Source organism: Notechis scutatus, chromosome 4, assembly GCF_049901735.1.
Source record: "Notechis scutatus isolate UNSWTSFEM ecotype Mainland chromosome 4, rNotScu1.2, whole genome shotgun sequence".
In the NCBI taxonomy this organism is placed as follows: domain Eukaryota; kingdom Metazoa; phylum Chordata; class Lepidosauria; order Squamata; family Elapidae; genus Notechis; species Notechis scutatus.
Window position 1 is genome coordinate 151,848,128 of NC_142012.1, and position 25,737 is coordinate 151,873,864.

Consider the following 25,737-nt stretch of genomic DNA (forward strand, 5'->3'; position numbering starts at 1 on the left):
TTAGTTTCGTAGAGATTCAGATTTTGTAGCCTAGCCGAGATATTATTGGATGCAAACTAACTGACATAATAATGCCTACAAACCAAGTGGTTTTGGTACTTGGTGACTGAGGTGGCAACAAATGGACAAATATTTAAATAAAAGAGTTAGTTATAAAACAACATCCTTAAAAATGTAATTGGACTGTCCTACCTGGTGCCATTAACTGATGAATACTTGACGTACGGGTAACAGCTGGACTTCGAGGCTCAGCATTTGGGCTGTCTCCTTTCCTTTTGCTTTCTAGATCTGATTGGCTGGCTTTGGCACCGGTTACAGATTTGCTAGGACACACAGCTAATGTCTGGGGTTGACTAGAACTTTTGGGCGTTCCATTTTGAGAAGTAGACAATACACCCAGTTTCTGACTCCGCAAAGTCAAATTCTGGACCTAAAAAAAGAAGAGGGGGGGAATAAATATTTTTAAAGGTATCTTTTCGTGTCGATACATGCATTCTCTGGGGCTGTGCCTGCTCTGAGGAACAACAATCCCACCCACAGATTTTTGATTGGCTTTGATTCTGTTAACTTTTAGAATAACTTCATTGTAACTTTGAATGTATATTAATCAGCATACATTAAAATGAAATTTCATTGCAATACAGCTCTCAAAAGGGTCACCACCCCCAATATACACTACTTGTCATAAGTCTTAAGTCCTGGCGGTCATTTAGGCTAGTAAATGAGTTTTGTTATGATGTGGGATTTTTTTTTCTGTTTTCATTTTGAGGGCTACTTGTTTAAGCAGGGCATCATGGAGAACATATTGTTAGATGGGTTTAATGTCCGTATGCTGCCCAGAGTTGCTGTTGTGAGATGAATATAAATCATTTAAATACATACACACATACCCCTCTAGATTAAAAAATATATATTTTCTAATATTGAAGTAATTTGGCTATTTTCAATACATGACAGAAAAACAAACCAGGATCAAGTTTGACAATAACAAGAAGGTAATATGCACCATGTCAGTGATATGCCAATTGTTGAAAATAACAAAAAGCATTGTCTTAGTTGAGAAAAAGAACATAGCCTAAAGTAAACTGAGAAGCCTTGCATTAGCAATGAGGAATGGATTTCAAATACAAGTAATCCTCGAGTTATGACCACAATTGAGCCCAGAATGTAGGTTGCCAAGTGAGAAATTTGTTAAGTGAGTTTTTCTCCATTTTACGACTTTTCCTGCCACAGTTGTTCAGTGAATCACTGCGGTTGTTAATTTAGCAACACAGTTGTTAAGTGAATCTGGCTTCCCCAATGACTTTGCTTGTCAGAAAGTTGCAAATGATGATCACGTTATCCTGGAACACGGCAACTGTCATAAATATGAACCAGTTCTCAAGCATCTGCATGTAAATCTCGTGACCATGGGGGTGGATGCTGCGATGGTCGTATCTGTGAAAAATGGTCATACGTCACTTTTTTCAGTGCTGTTGTAACTTTGAACGGTCATTAAATGAGCTGTTGTAAGTCGAGGACTGCCTGTCGTTTGGGAACTTCTTGGATCACTGGAAGAGCTAAGGTTAGCAAGAACAAAAGTTCCATCATAAACTGTTCCAAGCAGGCAGTTTGAAGTGGTCCATAAACTGGGCAATCTCAGAATAGGCTTGTTTTGAGATTGGATAACTTCCAAATCAAAATATTGTGTCATGGAAACTTTCACATATTCCCCACTTGGTAGTTTTCTGTGTCATGTTTACAAGAGGTTTGTTTGTTTTTTAAGAAGAAAACTCCCAGTTGTTTTCCTCAAGACTTTCTCAGTGTTAATAGATCAAGTTGCAAAGTTGACCTAAGCACTGTATGGTCACTTCATTGGCGCCACGCATCTCTCTCCACATTTGTCAAAATCTCCTAAGTTTATAGTTATCTCAAAAGACCTTAGTACAGTTTCAGTGTTTTCGCTATAATTATATATAATTATAAATAAAGGACTCAGGAAACTATTTTCATCATTTTTAAACATTAAACTTATTTTAAGCTCTTTTCTGCCTTTCAGATTTGTATTTTGAAGTGATTGTTGCCTTGGTGCCATTGGCTGTATGTTATCTAATGCAGACCTGTGTAGACATGTTCCTGAAAGTAATTTGGTTTAGGTCAAAATCTCATTTATTCATTTATTTAATTATAATTTATTATTTAAAAACTTCAGACAGCAATTCCCATTCAGGAAAAATGTAAGATTCTTCCACATTGAGATTACAGCTAGGGTTTGTTTTTGTTTTTTAATGATATGGAGATAAATCTGCCAGTGCCTTTTCCTGGGACATTGTCTAATTTTATGGCCTTGGGATTTCTGGATTTTTTTCCCTACCCAAACACTGAACAGGTCTGACTCTTTATTTTGGGGAGTAGCTATAATCTATTATGTAGTGCAACTTTCTATGGAGCAGTATAATTAAAGTATGCCTGATAGATGACTAATTAGACTTACTTGAATACAAGCAGTGAAGGTTACCACATGTTTGGGATGGGGAGGGGATGGTTACTCTTGCCAGTGTTGAACTTCTGTTGTTAGGAAGTTTTTCAACTTAGATTTGCTTTCTTCTAATTTAATATTATATGGTCTTGACCTCCATATTTGAAAAAGTTGTCCCACTGTAATCTTTTCTTAAGGCTAAATATATCCAGTTCCTTTGCATTTAAATTCCTGGCTACTCTATACTGTATCAACTTTGTTCTCTCTTCTGGAATATTAGTGATCTCATCCACTTTTGAATCATTTACAAATATGATAAGCTATTTTTTTTAATCTTTTTGTTCAAATCATTAATTAAAATGAGGAATATTGGCCCCACAGTCCAACTATATTGCTTCCATTTGATACTGAACTTCAGTTTGAAGAGAAATCATAAATAAAAACTTTGAGTACCATTTTTCAAATGTCTAATCCAGTGACTAGACATCATATCCAGACCCTATTTAACTAATTGCTAATCAGATTATAATAAAATTATTACATAGCCTATGTCAAAATATATTCTATTTGGCACCTTCCAGTTTTTACTGGATCAAAAAATGAAATGAGTTTATGACAAATTCATGCTGACTCACAGCCACCACTGCATCACAATTGAAGAAACCAATTGCTGTTTGGAGCACTTTGGATACCTCAACTGATACCAAGTTTTCACTTTTTTATTAACACCGTTTTTACAAATCCAAATGGCCTTCTTTGATGATTGGTCCCTCTTATTAACACCTGTAGTTGTCTTTTTATTTTCACTCATTCTGTGTAACAATAATGGCTGTTATTCTTATGATTTATTATGATACTGTCATGTTTTATTATTATATTCTTTATGTCTTCTTTTTTTAAGAACCTTGTCCATCTTAGTCTCTATTCTCATTCATTTCACGTACCATTTATTTTCGGGTATATAATATATAAAAGCAAGCCAAGATGATATGAAGAAACTGCAAATGCGAATCATACAAAAGCAATAAGAAAAATGAAGACTGTAATACCATAATGGAAAGTGATTCAGAAAAAAGATTTAAGGCTTAATGGACAAAGTAAACTTTCCTTTTTTGTGGTAAGGGCAGATGTCAAAGACCCTACATTACAAGGGATTATGATTCACTTTTCCACCACATTCAAATCAAGCAACATTATCAAGCTTCATGAAATGTAATAAAATATAAAATTTGGGAAAAAACAATTTTTGGATCAATGTTATTTGTTTTGTTGTTAGCGTTGAAAAACATCAGTTCATTTAAGCAGCAAAGAATACTCTTTCACGTAAACCCTATCTCTTTAAGAAGATGGTTTTAATCCGTTGGTTTTACTTTAGTGCAGGTTGGGCAATGGGAACTGCAAAACAATCAAATGTTAACTCTGACCAAGAGATGATTGGCTCTTGGATGATATTACTGCTTTATGATGTCACTGCTGTCATAGAAACAATCTGTGCACACAAATGAATATGCTACCAGCCAGCACAAGAGCATGGAAAGCTAAGAGAGGAGGCAACATCTTGAGTGGGGCAGGGTCAGGGTCAACAAAAACTGAAAGAAGAGCGGTCAATGACCCGGGTTTCACTTCTGGTTCCGTTTAAATAGTATGGCTTATGAGATTGACTGGTTACACAGTCAATCTGGCCTTTGCAAAGTAGACCTATACAGCTCTCAAGCAGAAAGGGATCAAGACCGTAAAGTTATCTGTTTTGTTGATGTTGCTAACCTTAACATAAAGGATAGAGACAGACGTAAAAGTGCCACTGACCCTTGCCTTGACCTACGCAACCTTGAAGAAAAAGAAGTCATTGTAATTAAGGACAACAATCGGCACTGCAATACCGAAGGAGCGGTCTGCCTTTTCAAACAAGGTTCCTCTGAAGAAGTTAACGTTGTGAGCTGGCTCAGCAACGATCTTCAGAAATACGCAATTGGATTCAAGCATGCACTAAGGCCCTCAGGCCCTCGTAAATCAGCTTACGAATCGCCTGTAATTGAAAAGATGTCCCAGGGAAGCGACACGTCTTTCAGAGGCTCTTGCAGCCAGAGAGGAGATGACCTTTCATATTACGTTAATAAGCTTTGTTCCTTAGTGGTTCAAATGGCACACAAAGAAATGAAGGATAAACTTGAAAGCAGTGGAAGATGCATCCGTCAGTCCATTAAAGGATCTAATGGCAAGAATGGGGAAGACTATGGCAAGCTGTCTCCCAAACCATCTCAGGATGACCCCAGAAAGACCTCACTCTTTTATGGTGAGATGTCTAATCAGAGCAAGCAAAATGGCTATCAGGGAGCAGACAGACAAATGTTGGAAAGGAAACAGTCAGCACAAGATGATGGTTCTTGTAGCAAAGGACTGATGGTGTATGCAAACCAGGTTGCTTCAGATATGATGTTCTCCTTCATGAAAACAATGAAAGTCCAGAAGGGGAAGCATCCTCCACCAGCTTGTGTAGTACTAAAGAAGGTCCTTCTCAAACATACCAGAGACGTCATATCTGACTTAATCGATTCCACCATGAAGAACTTACACAATGTTACAGGAGTGCTCATGACAGATTCGGATTTCATTAATACTGTGAAAAAGAACCTTTTCAATGCTGGGACCCAGAAATCAACGGAGATCCTGGAAGCGATGGTTAAACGCTTATTCAAAGCACTTTCAGGGGATGATAAGAAATCTCAGAGCTTAGCTTTTGCTGCACTGAAAGCTGGTGCTCATTGTGACTCCAGATCTCAAGGACTGCAGTTCGCATCACTTAAGGGTGAGATGTGTGGCCCTCTAGGTGGCAGAGGAAATGGCCAGATGAGACCCCTTCCATCTGGAAGCAAGGGTTCAGATAAGCACTGTTCAATGGATGTGTATGCTAAAGACCTTATTGTAACAGCATTAATGTTAATACAGCAACATCTATTAGAAAAAAACAAAGACCAGGGATGCCGGGAGTCAAATACTACATCATTTGGCTATGTCCATGACAGAACTGGTGGCTCCAAATATAGTTCAAGGCCAAGTGGAGGAAGGCAGGATAACCTTGAATCACAAAAATGTGATATCTCAAGTATCCTTTTGTCAATCATCCAGAAAGTACTAAGAGAAGCAGGCTGTTCAGACGACAGTTTTGACAAAGGCTACAAGCAACCTTCTTTCGCTGAGTGCAGACCACAAAGGGCCTTACCAAAATCAAATGGATGCCCTGATATGTATGACAACATGGAACAGATCAACAGACAATTTATTGACCAGCTGGTGGAATCTGTGATGAAGTTGTGCATGCTGATGGCTAAAGGCAATGACTCTGATGGAAGATGCAACGGGAGACCATTAGTAGGCTCAGGATCCGAGGTGATTGTGAACAATCATAACTGCAACAACAGTACCCAAAACAGAGAACTGCAAGCTGTGCTCCAGTGGTTGGTTGCTTCACAATTCAACGTGCCAAACCTGACTTTCATGAGCGAGCACAACGGAGAACTAAACAGCCTTCCACAGCTGGCTGATAAAGCAGTCAAGAAAGGCTACAGTGTGGGAGATATTGTTCAGGAAGTAATGAAGTATTACGAGAAACAACAGATGGATGCCATGTCAGGATGCAGGCCTCAATGTGGACTGGTCGAATGGCTGCTTTGTAACCTGTAAGAACCAACTCTTCCCTCTCATGTTACTCTCATGTCCCCAGCGTAGGCGCCTAGACCATTCTTTTCTGGCGCATCAGATACCACCATTGCAACCCAACTGCAAGCAATAACGCACTGAATTGAACCAGGGTAGCTGGGCAAGCTCATCAATAAAAAAAAGAATAAAAAAAAAGTGAGGGGGGAGACAGGCTGTTTATTGATCACTTCAAACAAACCTTTACAGATAGCCAAGTCCCAGTTAGCTTTACCATCCTATTATCCAAGGATTCCAAAAACAAAAAAAAATTGCACAATAAATAAACAACTATGCAAAAAAAAAAAAGAGGTGCGGCATGGTTATAGCCGTTCAGATTTCTACCATCCCCATAAAAGGGTATTGAAAACTAATGAGAAAAGCAAAGAACAAAGAATTGGGGGGGGGGAAAATCGATGATTTTTTTGGGGAGGAGGTGTGGCATATAAATCTATCAGGTGCTCATACTAGAGGTATTTAAATTGTATTACATTCTATTTAATTTTTGGCAAACTTAAAAAATAAGTCTGAAAATCTGCAGTGGTGAATATAAAACATATTTTTGCAATATGCATATTTTTCTATGCAGCTTACGTAATTACTCCGATACATCTTTAATTCCCCCCCTTTTTTTTCTTTGCATCTTCCATAATATATTGACTTAAATGCCACTTAACTCTAGCATATATTTTGGAATGTGATTTTCCTAACAATCTTGTTTCTACAACCCTTTTTTAGTGCGAAACAATGGGCAACCAGAAAACTCATTGCTACTACACAGTTATGGCAGAGGGCCTAACAGCAGATCGTGGCATTTCAAGATAAATCCATAATAGGTTTTCTATGATTTAATGGTTTTAATCAGAAAACATTTAAAAGTATCCATATCTCTAGACCACAACACTTGAGTCAATATAATTATGGTGCTAATCATTTAACAGACTAGACTATAGAGAGATAGAGAAGCTTTCTCTCGGGTTCCAAATTGATGGGTCAGGACAGCCACAAGATCTTTCATTTCCTCCCCAATACTAAAAAAAACCCCAACTTTGTTTCACTCATCTAAAGTAGGACTTGTTGTCCTTCAACTGGTATTCATTGATTGCCACTTACTTTCCATGATGAAGGGGAGCATAGGACAGCCAAACAAGATCCTCAAAAAAGAACCCCTTCAAACCATCTTGGCTTTTGAAGCATTTATTTCCAAGCACTGTCATTGGGGACGTGGTTTAGGCATTTGACTCCATCCCGGTGACATCAGGTGGTCCAACAGAAACAGGCTCGAACCAAATCCTGTTGCATTTCCTCACCCCACACTGCCAGTTGCTTAAGAATTTGGTAAAGCGTGAGGCAAGCTGTTCACTCTCATATTTAGGGGAAATTTATTCTCCTCTTTACCCAGAAGCAAATAGTTTGGCTGTAACCAAGCTATAAAGGAAAAGATGGAATCATCATACCCTCTCACAAACCTGTAGCTTTTATTGAATCACAGAGGTTATTGCTCATTAACAAATGCAAATTAGTAAGAAATGTTCTCAATCATGAACAACCTGAGGAGAAGAAGGAAGAGAATGGGACTTCCTCATCGTGAGAATCGTGGACCTTGCTTCCATCAACCATGGCATCCTGCTTTTAAGCACTGGTTTCAAGTGTAAATAACATGAATTAGATTTCATTGCAGGCTTAGCAGGTAAAATAAGGACTCGATGGCTAGGTTTACACAACACCGTACACTCTGAATCTGGATTAGCGGAATATAAATGTATTAATATGATCTGAAAACTACCCAACTGCATTTTAGAGTAATTTAGCATGTAATACAAAGCTGGTGGGTACCGACCATTTCTGGAACTCAGCAATAACAATATAATGAGTTAAATTAAGATTACGTGAATAGCTACCATGTGCTGTGACTAGCACTATGTTAACGCTAAATCTGAACATAACTTGAATGTCGGTTTTTAGCTTAACACAAATTTTGCATTTGGGTTAGTACAATTAACCTACACTCTTAATTATTTTTTGTAGGGAAGAGAAAACACAGAAAACATTACCAGCTGAAGAATTTAACACTTAACAGGGAAGGAAAAGTGCTTCGGTCCTGTAAAAATCACTCAGTCTGGCCAACTGATCTGTCTTAAGCGTTTGTCACAATGCATCTCAACATTTATATAGAAAAGCCCTGGAAGGAGGAAAGGCCAAGATTTTATTTGTTTTAGTGATTTTGAAATTATAGAAGCATTTTTTGTGATACTTAAAGTAGCTGGCAGAATGAAGAACAGAACAAAACAACTGGTTTGGTTCCTCTCACCCCAGGGAGCAGGACACAGAAAGCTAAATAAAAGAAGATTCTGTTTGAGTGTAAGGAAACAGCTTCCTAACAATGAGAGGAATTTTATAGCACCACCAATTACCTAGGTCAGGGCTCTCCAACCTTGACAACTTTAAGCCTGGCGGACTTCAACTCCCAGAATTCTCCAGCCAGCTTTGAAGTCTGCCAGGCTTAGCTTTGCTGGCTGGGGAATTCTGGGAGTTGAAGTCCGTCAGGCTTAAAGTTGCCAAGGTTGGAGATCCCTGACCTAGGTAACAGCAGCTAAACATTTCTCCAAAGGCATCAAACTGTTGGCTGGAGAACTATCTGTCAGGAAACTTTGAACCTGGATTACTATAACAAGGAGTCCTCAACTTATGACCACAACGGAGCCCAACATTTCTGTTGTTAAGTGAGACATTTGTTAAGTGAGTTTTGCCCCATTTTACAACTTCCCTTGCCACAGTTGGTAAGTGAATCGGTGCAGTTGATAAGTTAGTAACCCAGTTGTTAAATGAATCTGGCTTCCCCATTGATTTGGCTTGTGAGAAGGTCGCAAAAGGGGATCACATGACCTTGGGACACTGCAAACGTCATAAATATGAAACAGTTATCAAGCATCTGAGTTTTGATCACATGACCATGGGGACGGTGCAAAGGTCATAACTGTGGAAGAATGGTCGTAAGTCACATTTTTTTCAATGCTGTTATAACGTTGAACTGTTACTAAACAAACTCTTGTAAGTAGAGGACTACCTGTATTGACTTAGCGATAATCAGGATAGCCTAAATGACCCCTTTCAACTCCATGATTCTATGAAAATATAGACTTTTCAAGACAAACAATGAGAACTTGCAAGTCTCTCTCTCCTTTCCTTTATAAACACTTTTATTTGGGACGCTGATTTTTTTTTTTTTTATCTTAAAAGCACAATTTAACAAGCCACAACTTCTTTTCTGGTTATGCTTTTTATGCTTATACCCATATAAAATGTACCTAGGGCTTGTGTTGGATGAATCTGGGCAAAACGGTGCCTTGATCTTAAAGAAAATATATGCTTGGACTTGGACGTTTATTTCCCTTGATTGATCCAATTTTACACTGAGGGCTGTGAAAATATTTACAGACCCCTCACATCCCGGACATAAACTGTTTCAACTCCTTCCCTCAAAATGACGCTACAGAGCACTGCACACCAGAACAACTAGACACAAGGACAGTTTTTCCCCGAATGCCATCACTCTGCTAAACAAATAATTCCCTCAACACTGTCCAAGTATTTACTAAGTCTGAACTATTATTACTGTTAATCTTCTCATCACTCCTTATCACCCATCCCCTCCCACTTGTGACTGTATGACTGTAACTTTGTCGCTTGTATCCTTACCATTTATATTGACTGTTTCTTAGTATGATTTGATTGCTTATTGTACCCTATGACTATCATTAAGTGATATCATTAATTACCTTATGATTCTCGACTCTTGACGAATGTATCTTTTCTTTTATGTATATTGAGAGTATTTACACCGACAAATTCCTTGTGTGTCCAATCACACTTGGCCAATAAAGTATTCCATTCTATTACACCCCCACCATCCAATCAGAGCTGAAGAAGCTTCCTGGGTGAGAAGTGAAACGCCTTCAGAGAAAAAAAAGCAAGTCCCGTTGCCTCCTGAAAAAAGCACCTTTGGGCTAAACCAAAGATACTGTAGGTCTAGAAGCTAGCTGAAATCTATTGAAAGGTGAGTGTAATGTTTCGAGTAGAAGCGTATTTTAAATCATGACATTTTATTTTTGAAATATTTCTATCGTTCTCTACAAAATTAATGCAAATAAAGAATTACTACTGAGTCGAAAAATGTTAGGTAGATTGACAGGCCTAATTTTTAAATAACTAATAGATCAGACATACCCAGAATTCACCTCAGTGGGCAATCATTAATATCAAAAGAAAAATCCCACAGAATGGGATGGGAGGTAACTTAAAACACAAGAGAAAGGGAAACAATTAAGAAGCCTTGTTAAAAATATGAAGCCACAAGGCCATACATTCAGTCCTATATTCAAATTTAAATTAAAGCTGGATGGTGTTGCAACTGGAAGACTACCCTGTTTCTCCAACAATACGGCCTCCCCCAATAGGAAGTCCCAGCATGTTTTATAGGCATGAAATGAAATTAAGCCCCTCCCCCAAATTAAGGCCTATATTAAAACATGCAAAATGGGGGGAATTGGGCGCTTGCCATTAGGAAGTACTTTTGTTGCACACCTGGATATGGTGCTACCTGCATTGACCCCGATCTGAAGTGCCCCACCAATGCCGAGGTCAACATCCAAGCTGTCGCCGCCCGCCCGCCCGAAGATGCAAGGGGAGGGAATTAAGTCACCCCGAAAAGAGCGACCTAGCCATTTTTGGGCTTAAAAAAATAAGACCGGCCTTATTATATGAGAAACACGGTAGATAGGGAAATTTGATTGAGCAAATAAATTATATGCCAATATCACCCCAACTTTTATAGATTCCATACACTCTCTTCCAAAATTTCACATTAATGAGATGTATAAAACTTATATATTCTCTACCAGTATGAAATGGTTTTTTTGCTAGCTTCAGAAAATATAGTAACACATATAAGGAAGTCAAGCTAAAAGAATTTATTACCAACAATTTTTGCTATAGAAAAAGACACAAATGGTATTTATACTATGAATTTCTTCAGTGAGAATTAAAAAGCTTAAGTGAAATCCTCTATATTAATTATTGATTTGTTAGATTTCCTATCTTTCTTCCAAATGTACAAAATTGCTTCTGTGGGAATTCATTTCATCCCCAAAACAATTGTGAGGCATATCTGGTTGAGATAGAATAACTCACCCTGTCATCCTAATGTCATCCTAAAGTTTTAAGAGATAAGGATGGATGAGAACATGTTGAAATTCAAATGCAGCCTTTGACATTTTCCCCTGGTGTATTTTTCTACTTGTTTAGTTTTAATTTGTTTTAGTCAATTAAGATGCAAGAGAATTTGGAGAACCATAAGTGTGAACCCATTAAAATTTAAAATAAATTAATTGTAACATGATTACTTAATTCTATTTTTTTCTCTGCTTGTTATCTTTCTCTCTTCGTTTTGGCATTGTTCCTTTTAAAATCTGTCCTCCACCATATGGTCAAAAGGTGCGTTTCTTGATCTCATGAAAGTTCCATGCTCCAAATTTCCAAATTTTATCGAACTTATTTCCAGGTATGTGATATTTTTGAAATGTTAACAGCACTTAACCTACGGTAAAAAAAGAAACTTGAGACAGTACCAGATCTGAAATTTCAAACATTATATTGGAGAAAAAGAACTACTTTCCATGCTGATTTTTACTTATCAGGTCATCTATCTTTCTTTCCTCTGAACTTTCAGTGCTCTGTTTATTTTGGTGGTTTTTAAAAAAAATATTTTCCTTAAATAAATAGCAACTCATAGTATTATTTGATAAGTAGCTGCAGACCTCAGTCATTTTTCTGCAGTAAGATACATACACACAGAGTCTGTAGAGGTTTTCAGTCAACTGGACTTGAAGAAAGAGCTGAAGAAGCTTCTTGGATGAGAAGTGAAATGTCTTCAAAAGAAAACAAAAACAGGGACTTCCGGTTTGAGCTTCGGCGACAGACCGAAACCTCGTCTCTCTGAGACTTCGATCCATGCTCGCTGCTGGAGCGCCCCGAGCCGGCTGGTTTCGGGGCTAAGCCACCCCGTAGAGGTGGTGAAGAGGAGGGAGACTGCCTGCAGGGTTGAGGAGAGCCGCATCTCTCCTCCCCAGCTAGCCATTACTCCCTTTCCCGAAGGCGGTTGTAGTGGTGGTCAGAAATGGCCACCACAAAGAAGAACTCGACCGGAAAAGAATGTGCAGGAGGAAGATAAGAAGAGAAAGTTTTGGTTGACCGGGTCAAACAGCAAAAGCAACAAATAAGGTACCCTGGAATTTAAACTTAATAACATTGTTCCCAAAGAAGATTTTGAAGCTGTGAAGGAGAGAGAGAAGGGGAAGGATTAGATTTTTTTTCTTCCCTTCCTTATACTGACAGCTGACTTAAGCAAGAAACTGAAAAAAAAAATCCACTTTGACATTAATAGGCATCTAAGCTGAAAATAAAAGTCAAAGGGATAATAAAGATTTCTGGACATTTAAAAGTTTTTAAAAGCTGGAAAGGAGAAAAAAAAAAGAATAGAAGGGCAGGATCTGGAAAAATGGAGGAGACTGCCTGGAATTAAGGAATGGAACTGTAATTAAAAGGGAGAAGAAGAGGGGGAAGAAGGCAAGGAAAAGAAGTTGTAAAAGACAGAAACAAGAAATGGAGAAACAGGGAAAGGATATAAGGACTGTAACCATAAGTTTGTTTAGAGATAATGGGTGAAAATTTAACTGTAAAAGGGATTCTGCAAAGGTACATAAGATAGCTTTGTTATATTACAAATAGAAATAATTTTAGAAAATATGATGATGGATAAAATATTTATTGTAATGCAGTGGGATGTTTGTTAGTAAATAAATGAATTAAAATGATTGAGAGAATTAAAAGGGAACATTTTTAATTATTAGTAATGATTTATAAAAACATAAGTGAGAAATATGGAAAAAAAAGAATTAACTATGGAAAGTTTACAAGTGTTCCCAAGGAAGTATGGTATTCAATTGAAAAGAAATGTTAAAGATGTTAAGATTTTAATGCATATTAATGATAGAATTGAATTGGAATGGAATGTGTTTTATTTACATATATATATAATTTTTTCTTTTTAAGAATATAGTGTCTATTTTAAGAATGTACCAAGCAGAATTTGATTGGAAGTTATGTATTATATTGAATGCTATAATCTTAAAGCTATACATTGAAGCTTAAATAAGAGTTTGAATGGATAAAATTAAAGGATATAAAGGTGTCATATTCTAATTGGTAACTACAGGGAAAAATTTGCTTAATAAGAAAAGATAATGTGAAATTGTAACAGGACAGACAAAAGTATAAATATAATTATTTGAATTGAGATAATTAAAACAAAGTTGAGAAAATTAGAAGAGGGGAAAAACTATGTAGAAAATATAAAATGGTAATAAGATATGGAATAGAATATAAAAATGAGCATGAAATTGAGTTTTGTGTCTGTCTGAAGAAGTGATAACCTAGGACCATGCTATTTTCAAAAAAGATGTTTTATTTGTATTTTGTTTTTGTGAAAACTCAAATAAAATTTTCAAAAAAAGAAAAAAAAAGAAAACAAAAACAAGAAAGTCCAGTTGCCTCCTGAAAATGTACCTTTAGGACATACACACAGAGAACTGTATCTTTGTGTGCATATTGCCCTTTGTGTTAGTTGTGTCAGATGCCTGGGAATCTTTTCTTTTCCCACCTCTGTGGCTCTAATACAACTGGTTGTTATTCTCGGTTGATTGACAGGGGCTTCCTTTGGAACCTTGATTGTGGCTGCTCCTGAGTGATTGCTTTATTGCTGTTCTCCCAAAGAATGGCTGATCCATGCCCTACAAAGAAAGTAACACTAGATGGCACACCTATCAGACTTTTCCATACTTCTGAATACTTCCACGGAGCTTAATAATTATTGGTAGAGTAACAGTTGCAGATTCAGTTCAGAAATAGAAATATAGGTACAATGTACACAGACTATTGGACAATAAATTTTAGAAACATGGGAAGCCATTCCAAAACTGTTGGCATCGTTTGACAAAAGTTCTCCACGGCTTCTAATAAGGGGTCCTTCCTCTTGAATGAAGCTGTGACTTGCAATGCAAACCCTTTACCAGTCAATTTCCAAATCTATTGAGGGCTACTTGACAAACTACCTTCAAGTGCTTTTATGTTATTTAGGGAGTGTCAAAACTTTCCCAAAGACGTCTTCTCTGTATTTTATTGCTTCTTGCATGTCCATATTGTGCCAAATGCAGCTCAGTGTTTGATACCAACTGGAGTATTGAAGTGCAAGCAGATCTGAAACTAAAGATGGCAGGCCTTCCCAACAAGATTCTTTTTTTTATGGGCATGGCAGCTGAGCACGCAGAAAACAACGTAAGAATTCCCTAAATGCAAGTGCTTCTCCAATTATATGTAATTTGGCACAGTACTTTTGCAGTGATGTTCTGAAGGACATTGTAATTAAAAAGTCCTATAAGATTTGGTACAGGAATAAGTTAATTACTCTTAATTCTCTGCTACTATTTCAAGGACTGCAACATGACTTTTTCCTAATAAAGACAAATTTCTCATAAACTGGGTAGGTGAATGAGAAAAAGTAGCTGAACTATATATTATCAGAGGGTGATAAGATGCTTCTTTGTGATGTCACTGCTGCCATAGAAACTATATGTGCACACAAGTGAAAATGACATCTGGCAGCAGAAGAGCATGGAAAGTTGAGAGAGGAGGCAACATCTTCGGTCTGGCAGGGTCATCAAAGCAGTTCAGCTGATAAGGAACAACCGTATAGTCTTAGGTACATTTCCACTTCCAAGCCTCAGAAGATGTCTCAGGAAGTTGATTGGCTACACAGCCAAGCAGGTGTGTGTAAGGTCGATCTCTATAATCCTGGAGGAGGAAAGGACCAGGAACGCAAAGTGATTTGTTTTGTCGATGTTTCCAGCCTGAACATTAAGCAAACAGATGATACAGATAAAGATGCTGCTGGCCAGTCCAAAAGCAGTGAATCTGCCACAGGACTTGATCTGGGGAAAATGCAGGACAAAGAGGTCATAGTAATCAAGGACAGTGACTCACCAGAACAATCTAAGACAGAAGGAGCAGTTTGTCTGTTCAAACAAGGTTCAACCGAAGAGCTTAATGTTGTGTCCTGGCTTTTTGATGACCTGCAAAAATATGCATGTGGATTTCAGCATGCACTAACCCCTTCATCTGATCCTCCTGCACAAAAGCCATCGGCAGCGGACAAGATGTCCCAGAATAACAACAACACAGCTTTCAAAGCTTCTGAAAGTCAAAAAGCACCATCAGATGAAGTAGCATGCACTGTCCAAAAGCTGTGTACTTTGGTTATGCAGATGGCAAGCAAAGAGATCTCTGAAAATTTGGAAGATGCCGCCAGCAAATGCATACGCCAGGCAATTTATGCTACTAAAGACGGGAAAGCTCTTAATCCCTCTGGTTCGGTAAGTAAGGTTGCATCCAAGATGGTGAATGAGATTATGGAAAATGCTCAGGATGCCAATAAAGAAAAGAAAGAGGAGGGTAAAGGACTCCCCAAGAAAACATCACTTTTTTATGGTGAGTTATGTTCCAACCAAAGCGAATCATCACCTGATGAAGAAGGAAAATCAGCACATGCCCACTTGATACATCCAAGAAAACAGACTTGCAATGATGGTTCTTTTAACAAAGGGCTAATGGTATATGCAAACAAAAATGCTAAAGATATGACATTTTCATTTGTGAATGCCACCAAGATACACAAAAGGCCACCACTCCCAGCCTGTGTGATTCTGAAGAGAGTGTTTCTCAAACACACAAAGGATGTCATATCGGACTTAATCGACTCTACCATGAAAAATCTGCATAATGTCACCGGAGTCCTCATGACAGACTCAGATTTTGTTACTATGGTGAAGAAAAACCTCTTCAATGCGGGAACTCAGAAGTCAACTGAGATTTTAGAAGCAATGGTATTAAGAATGTATAACGCTTTGATGTCAGATAATAAGGACAGAGGGCATAGTCTTGTATACTCTTTATTGAAAACAGGATGTTCGTTAGACCCCAATTCTCCAAATATGCATTTTGCATCGTTGAAGGGTGGGGTCCATATGAGGGAAAAGGTAAGGCAAGATGGGCAGTCATCAGCACAAAAAGTAGGTGAAACAATAATTAAGGATGGAATTAGCATGTTGAGATCAAGAGCAGGAGGCAAAGGTCCAGAGAGGGGATGTCATGATAAGAGGTCAGAAAAAAGTAACTCTACTACTGAGTTTCTAGCAAAAGACCTCATTTTGACAGCTTTAATGTTGATACAACAACATCTCTTAACTCAGCACAAAGAGCCTGTTTGTGAGTCAAATACGTCTTCATTTGGATATTATGGAGGTAAACATGGTTCTAAATCTCATAGTTCCAGGAGTGATCCACAGCAGCAAGAATACCAGAGGGGGGAAATACAAAGTGCCCTTCTATCAATCATCCAGAAGGTCCTACAAGAGGCTGGTTTCAATGTAGATGAGTGTGAAATAAGCAAGAATCCCAAGTCAAACTCGTATGATGATAGATCTAGTAGAAAGCCCACATCCAAACAGAGTAGTTCAGATGTGGATTGTGAGAATATGGAGCAGATAAATAAGAAATTCATTGATCAGCTGATGGAATCTGTGATGAAGCTCTGTATGTACATGACTAAAAGCCCCGATTTTGTTGTTGAAGATTACTCCGACGAGCAAGGCACATACATCACAGCAAGAAACAAAGGCATGTCAACTCCAGATTCAATGTTATCCCAGAAACCTCCACGAACTAATATTGGAAAACCACTTGTACCTGCTGGCTCTGAGGTGATAGTAAACAACCAAAGCTCCAACTGCAGCTCACAGAACAGAGAACTCCAGGCTGTCCTCCAGTGGATGGCTGCTTCTCATTTCCAAGTGCCCAATCTCACTTTCATGAATGAGAACGATGACAAGCTGAAGAAGCTTCCACAACTGGCTGACAAAGCAGCCAAAAAAGGTGCAAGTGTGGGGGACATTTTGCAGGAGGTAATGAAGTATTTCGAGAAACAACAGGTTGATGCCGCTGTGGGAAATATGCCTCGTTGCGGACTACTTGACTGGTTGCTTGCTAATCTGTAGGCAAGTAACAACACCTCCCTCTCATTGCTTCCACCCAGCAAAGTGCCATCTTACTTGTAAGATGGAACAACAATACAGCTCATTTTCCATGGACAGCAGTTCCACAGGCTGTGACACACAAGCTGGGCAAAATCACCAATAAAAAAATACAAATGTCAACTGTTACTAATTTGTTTATTATTTTTTATGTAGATATTATAAATAAGTTACAAGAGTAAAAATAAATCCTAAAAGTATGTTTTTAATGGATTGTTATCAAAGTAGTTGGTATACTGATAGTATCATCTTTGATTTCTCTTTTGTTTAAAGGGCATTGTTAAAATACGTCTACTTTAAGTCTAATTAGAGTTCCTTTTCTCTTTCTTCATTACTAACTCTAGCAAATAATTCAAAGTTGGATGTTGACATTGTACTTGCTAAAACTTTTTTGATATTTCAAATTTTTATTAATCAAAATCAATTAAACTTTAACATCTTTATGAAAATAATTATGCTAATATATTTATTGATATGTAGTCACTCCATTGGTCCATTGTTCTAAAATTAATGAAATATGGTCATTCTTGCTGATGACCTAGAACTGTTGTGAAAAGTTTCATGTGTATTTACATGTAGGCATACCCTGTCTGTCCACCTCTCTTAATACATAGAGACACATTGCTGTACTGATTTGTCTTTGTTAAGTTTTATTTCACTTTTATTCCTCCTCCCCCTTGTTATTTTATTAAATGACTGTATTTAAAAAAAACCAATAATAGTACTACTGTTAGCAAATATAGAGGGATAGATATTTTAATCAACAGCATAAATTGTTATGATTTGTTTCTTCTGAAAAGTTTTTCACACCCCAATAATTTTATGTACACTCCTGCAAAATTTGCCATGTCACTAAATCATAAAATCCCTTCTATTTTTCTGATATTGGATTGTTTACTGTTTGTTAACATTAATTCATCCAAAGTTGTGTTTATGCTTGTATAAATAACTGGATTTTACCAAGCACAAGAACGCAGGCATTTGCACAGTTAGATTATTTGAACAATAATGTTCTCTATTGCCAATTTTTATTACTTTGATTAAAGATACAAATATATAGGAACCATGAGAATGGCTCAAGTGTTACAGGTGATTAGTCAATACTGCCTTCTTTGTTAATCTTTTAAAAACACAACTAACTGAGGAAGTTTTTCACATAGGTGTAAAAGACACCCAACCAACTTGCTCTATCACAATTCTTGAACCTGAAGGGAGCTACTCTGAATGATTATATCACACTGTATGCAGTCTATATCTCATTAATGTTAAATGCATGTCTTATTTGTTCAAAGATGAATTAAAGAAGGCTTAAGAATCTAAACACTAATGATTGCCCTTAGTTCTTCTTTCACTACAATACCACTGTAACTTTAAATGTTATACCAGGAAAATATGCCAAAGAAAGTTTGAATATTCAGCCGACAGTATTAAACAATGGACATTTTCAGAAATTATTTTTGTTAACAGAGTACAGGTACAGTTAGGATCACAGTCTCTGTGTAAATACATTTATTAACTGAGCGCTTAAAGAATTAATGTTAAAGGTTAAAGCATAATAATTGGCACATTGTTTTCCAAGTTTTTCCAGCTAAATATGAACTAGCTAAGTATGACTACATGCATCAATTCTGTGAGGGTGATCATCCTACTTTCCATGGTTAAAAAAAGAAAAAATAATAATTTTATCTTCTAGAAAACACAAATTCACAAACTTTATACTATACATTGTTTTTAATAGATCAAAAAAGGAATACACTTCTAGAAGATGTTATATGTGTGTTTGCAAGAGTCTGCTGTCCCTTTAGCATTTAGAACCTCTGGCTTGTTGTGAGAGATTGCACACACAAAAGCAGTCATGCAATAATATTTTGACAAAAAAACAACAACAACCAATGCATATGAACACAAAAAGGAAAGTCGCATCCCAGTCCTTCACAAGGGTTTTGGGTTACAGGTAGACATATACACTCCCCACAATCCATGCAGCCTCACCTGAGTAGCTGCAGACTGACAGGGAAACGAAGATGATGAGGACACAACAGGGAGGTCAGACTGGACAGCCGCCACAGTGGTAGCAGGCGTAAAAATCAGCTGTGAAGGCAGGAAAAAGAAAATTGAAAGCCACACAAAGCACACACACATATCTATAGGCAGTCCTAGGCTTACAACAGTTCATTTAGTGACCATTCCAAGTTATAACGGCAGTGAAAAAAAAGTGACTCGTGATCGTTTTTCACACTTATGACTGTTGCAGCATCTCCAGGGTCACGTGATCAAAATTCACAAGTTTGGCAACTGACTCATATTTATGACAGCTGCAGTTTGCCGGGGTCATGGGACCATCCTTTGCCCACCTTCTGACAAGCAAAGTCAGTGGGGAAGCCACATTCACTTTACACCAGCAATAACAACTGCAGCGACTTACTGAACAACTGTGGCAAGGAAGGTCGTAAAAAGGGGCAAAACTCACTTAACAAATGCTTCGCTTAGCAACAGAAAATTTGGGCTCCATTGTGGTCATAAGTCGAGGACTACCTGTAGCCTGAAAGCAAACTGGTGCATCTTTTCCTTTAGTACAAGACCTACAAAAATGTATTCTAATGTCTTAAAAAGAACCTTCAGACCTTTCGAGTCACTTTGCTATTTCATCTCTTTGAAGAAGAATGTCTGCAGCCTGAGGCTTTCCCCAAAACAACATAATTACATGCTGTTCTTTATTGGTATTCGAAAGTTACAAAAAAGGAAAGTGTCAAATAGACGTAAACACCTGGCCAACCTTGGCTGATCTCAAAAATAGGTACTTGGTTGAGACACCACTAGGAAATATCAGAGTTGAGAACTAGGGTGGGAAATCAAAGAAATCTCCCAAAAGAAGACAAGATCAAATCATTTCCATATTCTTATCAAGAAAACATGGAAATTGCTCCGTCCCTGAGTTTTTTTTTTCCCATTAAGTCGTAATTTACTTTCTTCATTTAAGTTGAGGCTAAAGCCTCCACCAAACTAAATATCAATTTGATTAAAGGTATCTAGCATTTCATCTTAGCCTAGATTTGGATCTACCTCAACACTGAAATTCAAAACCTAGCTATGGCCAAATTAGAAATAAACGGTTAACGCAACAAATATGTAAAATTTAAAAGTGTGAACAGTAGCTGTAGTAAGGGAGAAAGGAAGCCATACTAAAACTTAGAAAAATGGAAAATTCTTTCATTGTGCTGCGGAGCTGGGGAGGGGAGGGAGTCCGTAACAAGTTGCTGTTTGTATCAGAAAATCAGAGTTGAAAGATTTTGGCACGATAGACCCCTGGCTGAACAGAGCAATCTAAAAGTTACAAAAAGAGACACAGATGCTTCTTCTATACCTATCCAAGACATTACTAGGAATAGGAGTATTCCTATAATAATAGGAATGATAGAAAACACCTCTCCAAACACGTCAAACATAAGAGACTATAAAATTAGAGATGCCACTGTTTGGAGTCAAAGACTATTTATTTATTTATAAAATGTATAAGCTGCCCATCTTATCTCGAGGTAACTCTGGGCAAGTTACAATCATAAAAAAAATAGAACTATATAAGTTAAAAACATGAACGAGTTAATGCAAAATCCAAAACATTACGGCCAATTAAAAGATGGGCAGGGCAAGAGCAGGATGGGGGAGGAGGTGGGATCTGTTGTTAATCGATCAACCACCTCCGTTGTGATATTCCCTTATTGGAACCCCAAGCTAACTAGAGAGGCAGTAGGCTCTTCCAGAAGGTCAGAGGGTGGGAACTGACCTCACACCTGGGGCCAAGATATTCCACAGGGCAGCTGCAGAACATCTCTTGGATCCTACCAGTTGGAATAGTTCAGGCTGACAGGGCACGCAATGTGTCTCCCTGCCAGCACAGGTGGGGCGGGCCAGTCCCTCAAGTAGCCTGGATACACAAGGGCTTTAAGCATGATTCCTAACACCTTGAATTGCATCTGGGAGCAAACCAGGCAATCAATGCAGCTCATGGAGCGGTGGTGTTACAGGGGTCATTCTTGGAGCCCCAGGAAATGCCTGTGAGGCCGCACACTATCTCACTGTAGCCTCTGAATGCCCTTCAAGGGTAGCCCCATAGAGACCGCAAGTGCACTTAACAACATGCAGCCAAAAGCCATACATGGACAGGACAAGACAAAAACGCCCCAAAGGGTAACGTTAAATTGGCAAGACTCACCATCTGAGCTCGGAGATACATCTGAGCCTGACTGGCAGTCAGATTAGGAGATGTGCTCCCTAGCAACATGGTTTGCTGCGTCAGACTGCTGCTGCTAGTGTTGGAGGTCTGTGAACGGCTTATTAGCTGTGCAGGTGTAGGAGAAGCAGAAAGATTAATCTAGGGAAGAAAAATAAATGATCATTAACTACCTTTAGGCCACTCGTCTAAAGGCAGCCCCACACAACAATTCCATTCAAATGTCTGTTCTACCAAAATCATGAGAACAGATTGTCTAGTCTGTTGAAGAGAAGGACTAGGGGAGACATGATAGCAGTGATCCAATATTTGAGGGGAGGAGAGGAGGAGGGGGTCAAGCTATTTTCCAAAGCACCCGAAGGCCAGACAAGGAATAATGGATGGAAACTGATCAAGGAGAGATTCAACCTGGAAATAAGGATAAATTTTCTGATAGTGAGAACAATCAACCAATGGAACAGCTTGCCCTCGGAAGTTGTGGGAGCTTCACCACTGGAGGCTTTCAAGAAGAGACTGGACTGCCATTTGTCAGAAATGGTGTAGGGTCTCCTGCTTGGGTGAGGGGCTGGACTAGATGACCTACAGGATCCCTTCCAACTCTGATTATCTGTAATTAATTGAAGCTTTTCCCTCATTTTCTTATGGGACCAGTCAGGTGAATGGCATTTGTGGCAGCCTGCTCTCTCTTTTTTCTCTGTCAGAAAAGCCTGCTGCTTTTTTGAAAGATATCTCAGTAACATTCATATTATGCAGTGAAATAATACTTTTGTTTTGAAATTATGCTCCGTAGGACAGAATTTGGATATGGTAAAATGCTAAGTTTCCCAGAAGTCTTTCCTCGTCAAAAAAAAGTACTGGACACAGTCTCACACATTAATATTTGCTATCAAATAATAAAGAGAATTTTCCAAGCTTAAATATGGGAATTAAACAGCTATATAGATTTTTATGTAAGCTTTGCCAATTTTTTTAAGCCAGCTACTTAATTTGAAGCTAGAACTACTGTTCAGTTCTAAACTTGAAAGACTCGGCTTGCAATAAAAATCCAACAACTTTTGGTAAATTGTAAATGTCCTAGAGACTTCCAACACTGAAAAGGTTGCCTAAATAAGCTAATATAAAGTCAGCAGGTTCTCAGTATTTGAAGCCAGCACTCTTAGTGGATTCTTTTCCCAAAATTCCCATTACTCTTGTAAATTCTTTCTCCAAAAAGTCTAGCAAATCCAATATATAGATCTTCCCAAAAAGTGTGGGCCTCTTTTATTCTTGCATTCAGAATGAACTTAACCGGATCACTTTTTCAAAGCAAAATAATGTTTAAACATCTGTATTACTATTTCCAACATAACGGCACTGAGACTTTAATAGGTCAAGAATTCCAGTTGTTGCTCCTCAAACATTTGCATAAACAAAGTGAATGTAGAGAATAAACATGGAACCTTATAGAGAAATACTTTTGCTAGACACTTACCGAGGTTTCTGACATGCTGGACTGCTGACTGACACTGCCATTAGGAGAAGCACACTGCCTCCCACCTGAAAGATTTGCCTAAACAGCAAGCATATCTATCAAATGAGTCATTTGCATTGCAAGAAAAAATGCTTGACTAACAAGAGTGTACCCGCATTAAACTCAACGGCAGCCCCAAAGCCACAATTCCCAGAATCCACTTTTATTTGTGGTCTACATTCTCTTTAATTCCAGTTGGCTTGCTACCAGTATCTCTTTTGAAAGCTTAGTTAAAGAGTCATATGTTAAACTCAAGTTACTGAAGCTCAGCAGCAAAAATATTTTTGTTTGATGTACTGTTAACTGCCCCTGAGTAATGCTGAGAGATGGAAAAAAATGGGATTATATTTTCCAATAAATAAAAATCAATGAGCTCTAACTTTTCATTGTATTTTGATATGTCACTTCCATTCTTTTGTTTAATGTTATTGGAAGCTTTGTAAATGCAATTATTATAGAAAGATATTAAACAAAAATAACATCAGAGTACATTCTCTGATGTGAAAACAGAGAAATGAAATTCACTGTATCAATAACCCAAGTGATTAAAATAATCAGATATTCACAATTAATGATTTTGAATTATTACATCGTTTCAAAATGAAAATCAAATTGATTCGGTCTCCAGTCTCAGGCTTCTGTTACTTGATAATACGTTATTTCATTATTATTATATCAACAGACCATTAAATTGCTAGGTTGAAATATTACTTTTTTAAAAAAAAATTACCTCTTCCACTTATGAAGAATTTCTTGGCTATTTATAACAGAGGTAGGAAATTTGGGATCTTTTAATATTGCCAAACTACAGCTCCCAGCATGCTTCACTATTGCCCACGCTTGAAACTATTGGCTATTAAAGTTCCACTGCTGTTAGGTACCGCTTTAAGTGCTATAGACAAATATTTGTGGGGTAGGGGTGGAAAGGTTGGAAAACTTTCCCTTAAAACCAAAGCATTGTAACCTTATGTGGTTATTGTTGTAGGAAGAATTAAGGCCAACTTCCTGATCTTTATTTCTAATCTACCCCAGTCTTACCTGTGGAACATTGGCCAAACTCTGGAATGGAGTACTGCTCAAATGTTGTTGTTGTAAAGCTGCTGTTTGTAACATTAGATGTTGCTGCTGAGCTGCATACATCTGCTGAAGGTATTGTGCAGCTGAGCTGGGAGGACGATGCAAGGCCTGCTGAATGACCTGTGGGGTTTTGAGTAACCATGGCAAGAACAGGAGATGGAGAAAGATCAGTCCTATCATAACAGCCATTTAATCATAAGCATCGCCTGCACTTCTAAGGAACTGCATCACTGCCTATGTAACCAGGAACATTTTAGTTCCCTTGAGCAACCCACATAAGTCATCTGACCACTGAGTTCACTGCTAGCTCTATGAACACAGGCTTCTATGTCCAGCATCAGAATATATGGAAGAGACATGTGAGAGACATGTCCATGGAGGGGGAGTTGGGATGATAAATGACAGTGAAATGGCAATTTCTCACAGGAAGGAGGAAGCACATTCCAGAAAGGGAAGGGAGACAAGAGGCAGCACAGTCTGGATAGTAAACAGAGGAAGAGAATTGGAATAGCCACTCTCTAGAATCTCTTGGGGTGTATCTGTTAGGCTGGGAGAAGAAAGAGTTTAGTCTAGCAAAATTCTGTCTGCTGTGTGTAAACAATGAAAGAAATGAACTCGGTTTGAACTGTCCAACATTGTTTTTGGGCTCAGCCTGACAAGACGTCAGTCCAAGACAAGTGGTGTGTCACTGCGTAGTCACCATGCCACAAGGCCAAGCACATGTTGTCTTAAGTCTGGACTATCCTAACAGATGCCAATGCTTAAAGTTAACCAACTATATTGATTGTACACTGCACAAACCAGAAAGAGGGCTGAGAAAGTATCTACAGACCCCTAACTTCCTTATGATAAACGGTGTCAACTTCTCTCCTCAGGGCGCTGCTAATAGGGCACTGCATGCCAAAACAGGTGGACACAAAGACAGTTCCCCCCCCCCCTCCACTTCCCTTGTGCCATCATTCTGCTGAACACCTAATTCCCACAGCACCAATTCAGGCTTAAATCTACCCATGTAGTAAGGCTATATTGCTATTATCCTTCTCATCTTTCTCACCTTTTCATTTCTCATCTTTTCTCATCTTTCCTACTATCTGCTCCTATTGGTATTTTATGATTTATCACTTGTTGTTTGTATGTTATGATTAATGATTGCAACTATGACTTATGATCTATGACCGATCACTTTGTTGTTTGCATGTACACTAAGAGCTAATGCACTGGAGACAAATTCCTGGTGTGTCCAATCACATTTGGCCAATAAAGAATTCTATTCTATTCTGTATCTGCCGCTCTCCCGAACTCTCAGGTATAGTTTTGTAACAGCCCATGCTTATCTCCAAAACAGTCACTGCACTGCAAGTGTTTTACCTACATCCAAACATGTTCCCTCCAGGACGATCGATGGAATGCCAAAGTCAATCTCCCATTGGAAGGCTCTATGTCCTTCCCCTGTAACCTGATTTATCATTGGCCAACTAAAAGTCCCCAAATCTGTGCTGGACCACCACAACACAATTGTGGCTTGCCCGATGTGTCTAGGACTGTGTTTTTCAAACTTGGCAACTTT

At 38.2% G+C, this 25,737-nt stretch overlaps 2 protein-coding genes and 1 pseudogene across 17 annotated transcripts in view; 2 read left to right on the forward strand and 1 right to left on the reverse strand.

The window, feature by feature from the left end:
• PHC3 (polyhomeotic homolog 3) overlaps positions 1-25,737 on the reverse strand; it is a 52,995-nt gene that overhangs the window by 23,017 nt on the left and 4,241 nt on the right. For 7 of the 16 annotated variants that reach the window (XR_015749520.1, XM_026666240.2, XM_087965321.1 and 4 more), the window contains 5 exons: positions 24,132-24,290; positions 23,055-23,132; positions 21,566-21,724; positions 19,345-19,443; positions 193-430 (listed from right to left, as the gene is read on the reverse strand). Coding sequence is in view for 15 of the 16 variants with exons in the window: in XM_026666240.2 (XP_026522025.2) it covers positions 193-430; positions 19,345-19,443; positions 21,566-21,724; positions 23,055-23,132; positions 24,132-24,290 (733 nt within the window). In the remaining variant the exon portion in view is untranslated. The remainder of the gene's footprint in view (positions 1-192; positions 431-19,344; positions 19,444-21,565; positions 21,725-23,054; positions 23,133-24,131; positions 24,291-25,737) is intronic. The other 9 variants (XM_087965324.1, XM_087965323.1, XM_026666213.2 and 6 more) reach the window with 4 other exon arrangements.
• LOC113411269 (A-kinase anchor protein 4-like) lies at positions 4,103-6,214 on the forward strand. Its single transcript, XM_026666272.2, has one exon. The coding sequence runs from the start codon at positions 4,103-4,105 to the stop codon at positions 6,137-6,139; it is 2,037 nt and encodes a 678-aa protein (XP_026522057.1). The 3' UTR covers positions 6,140-6,214.
• On the forward strand, positions 14,995-17,316 carry LOC113411260 (A-kinase anchor protein 4 pseudogene; annotated as a pseudogene).

Coding starts and splice junctions, on each gene's coding strand:
- LOC113411269 (XM_026666272.2), top strand. CDS start 4,103: ATGGCTTATGAGATTGACTGGTTACACAGTCAATCTGGCCTTTGCAAA.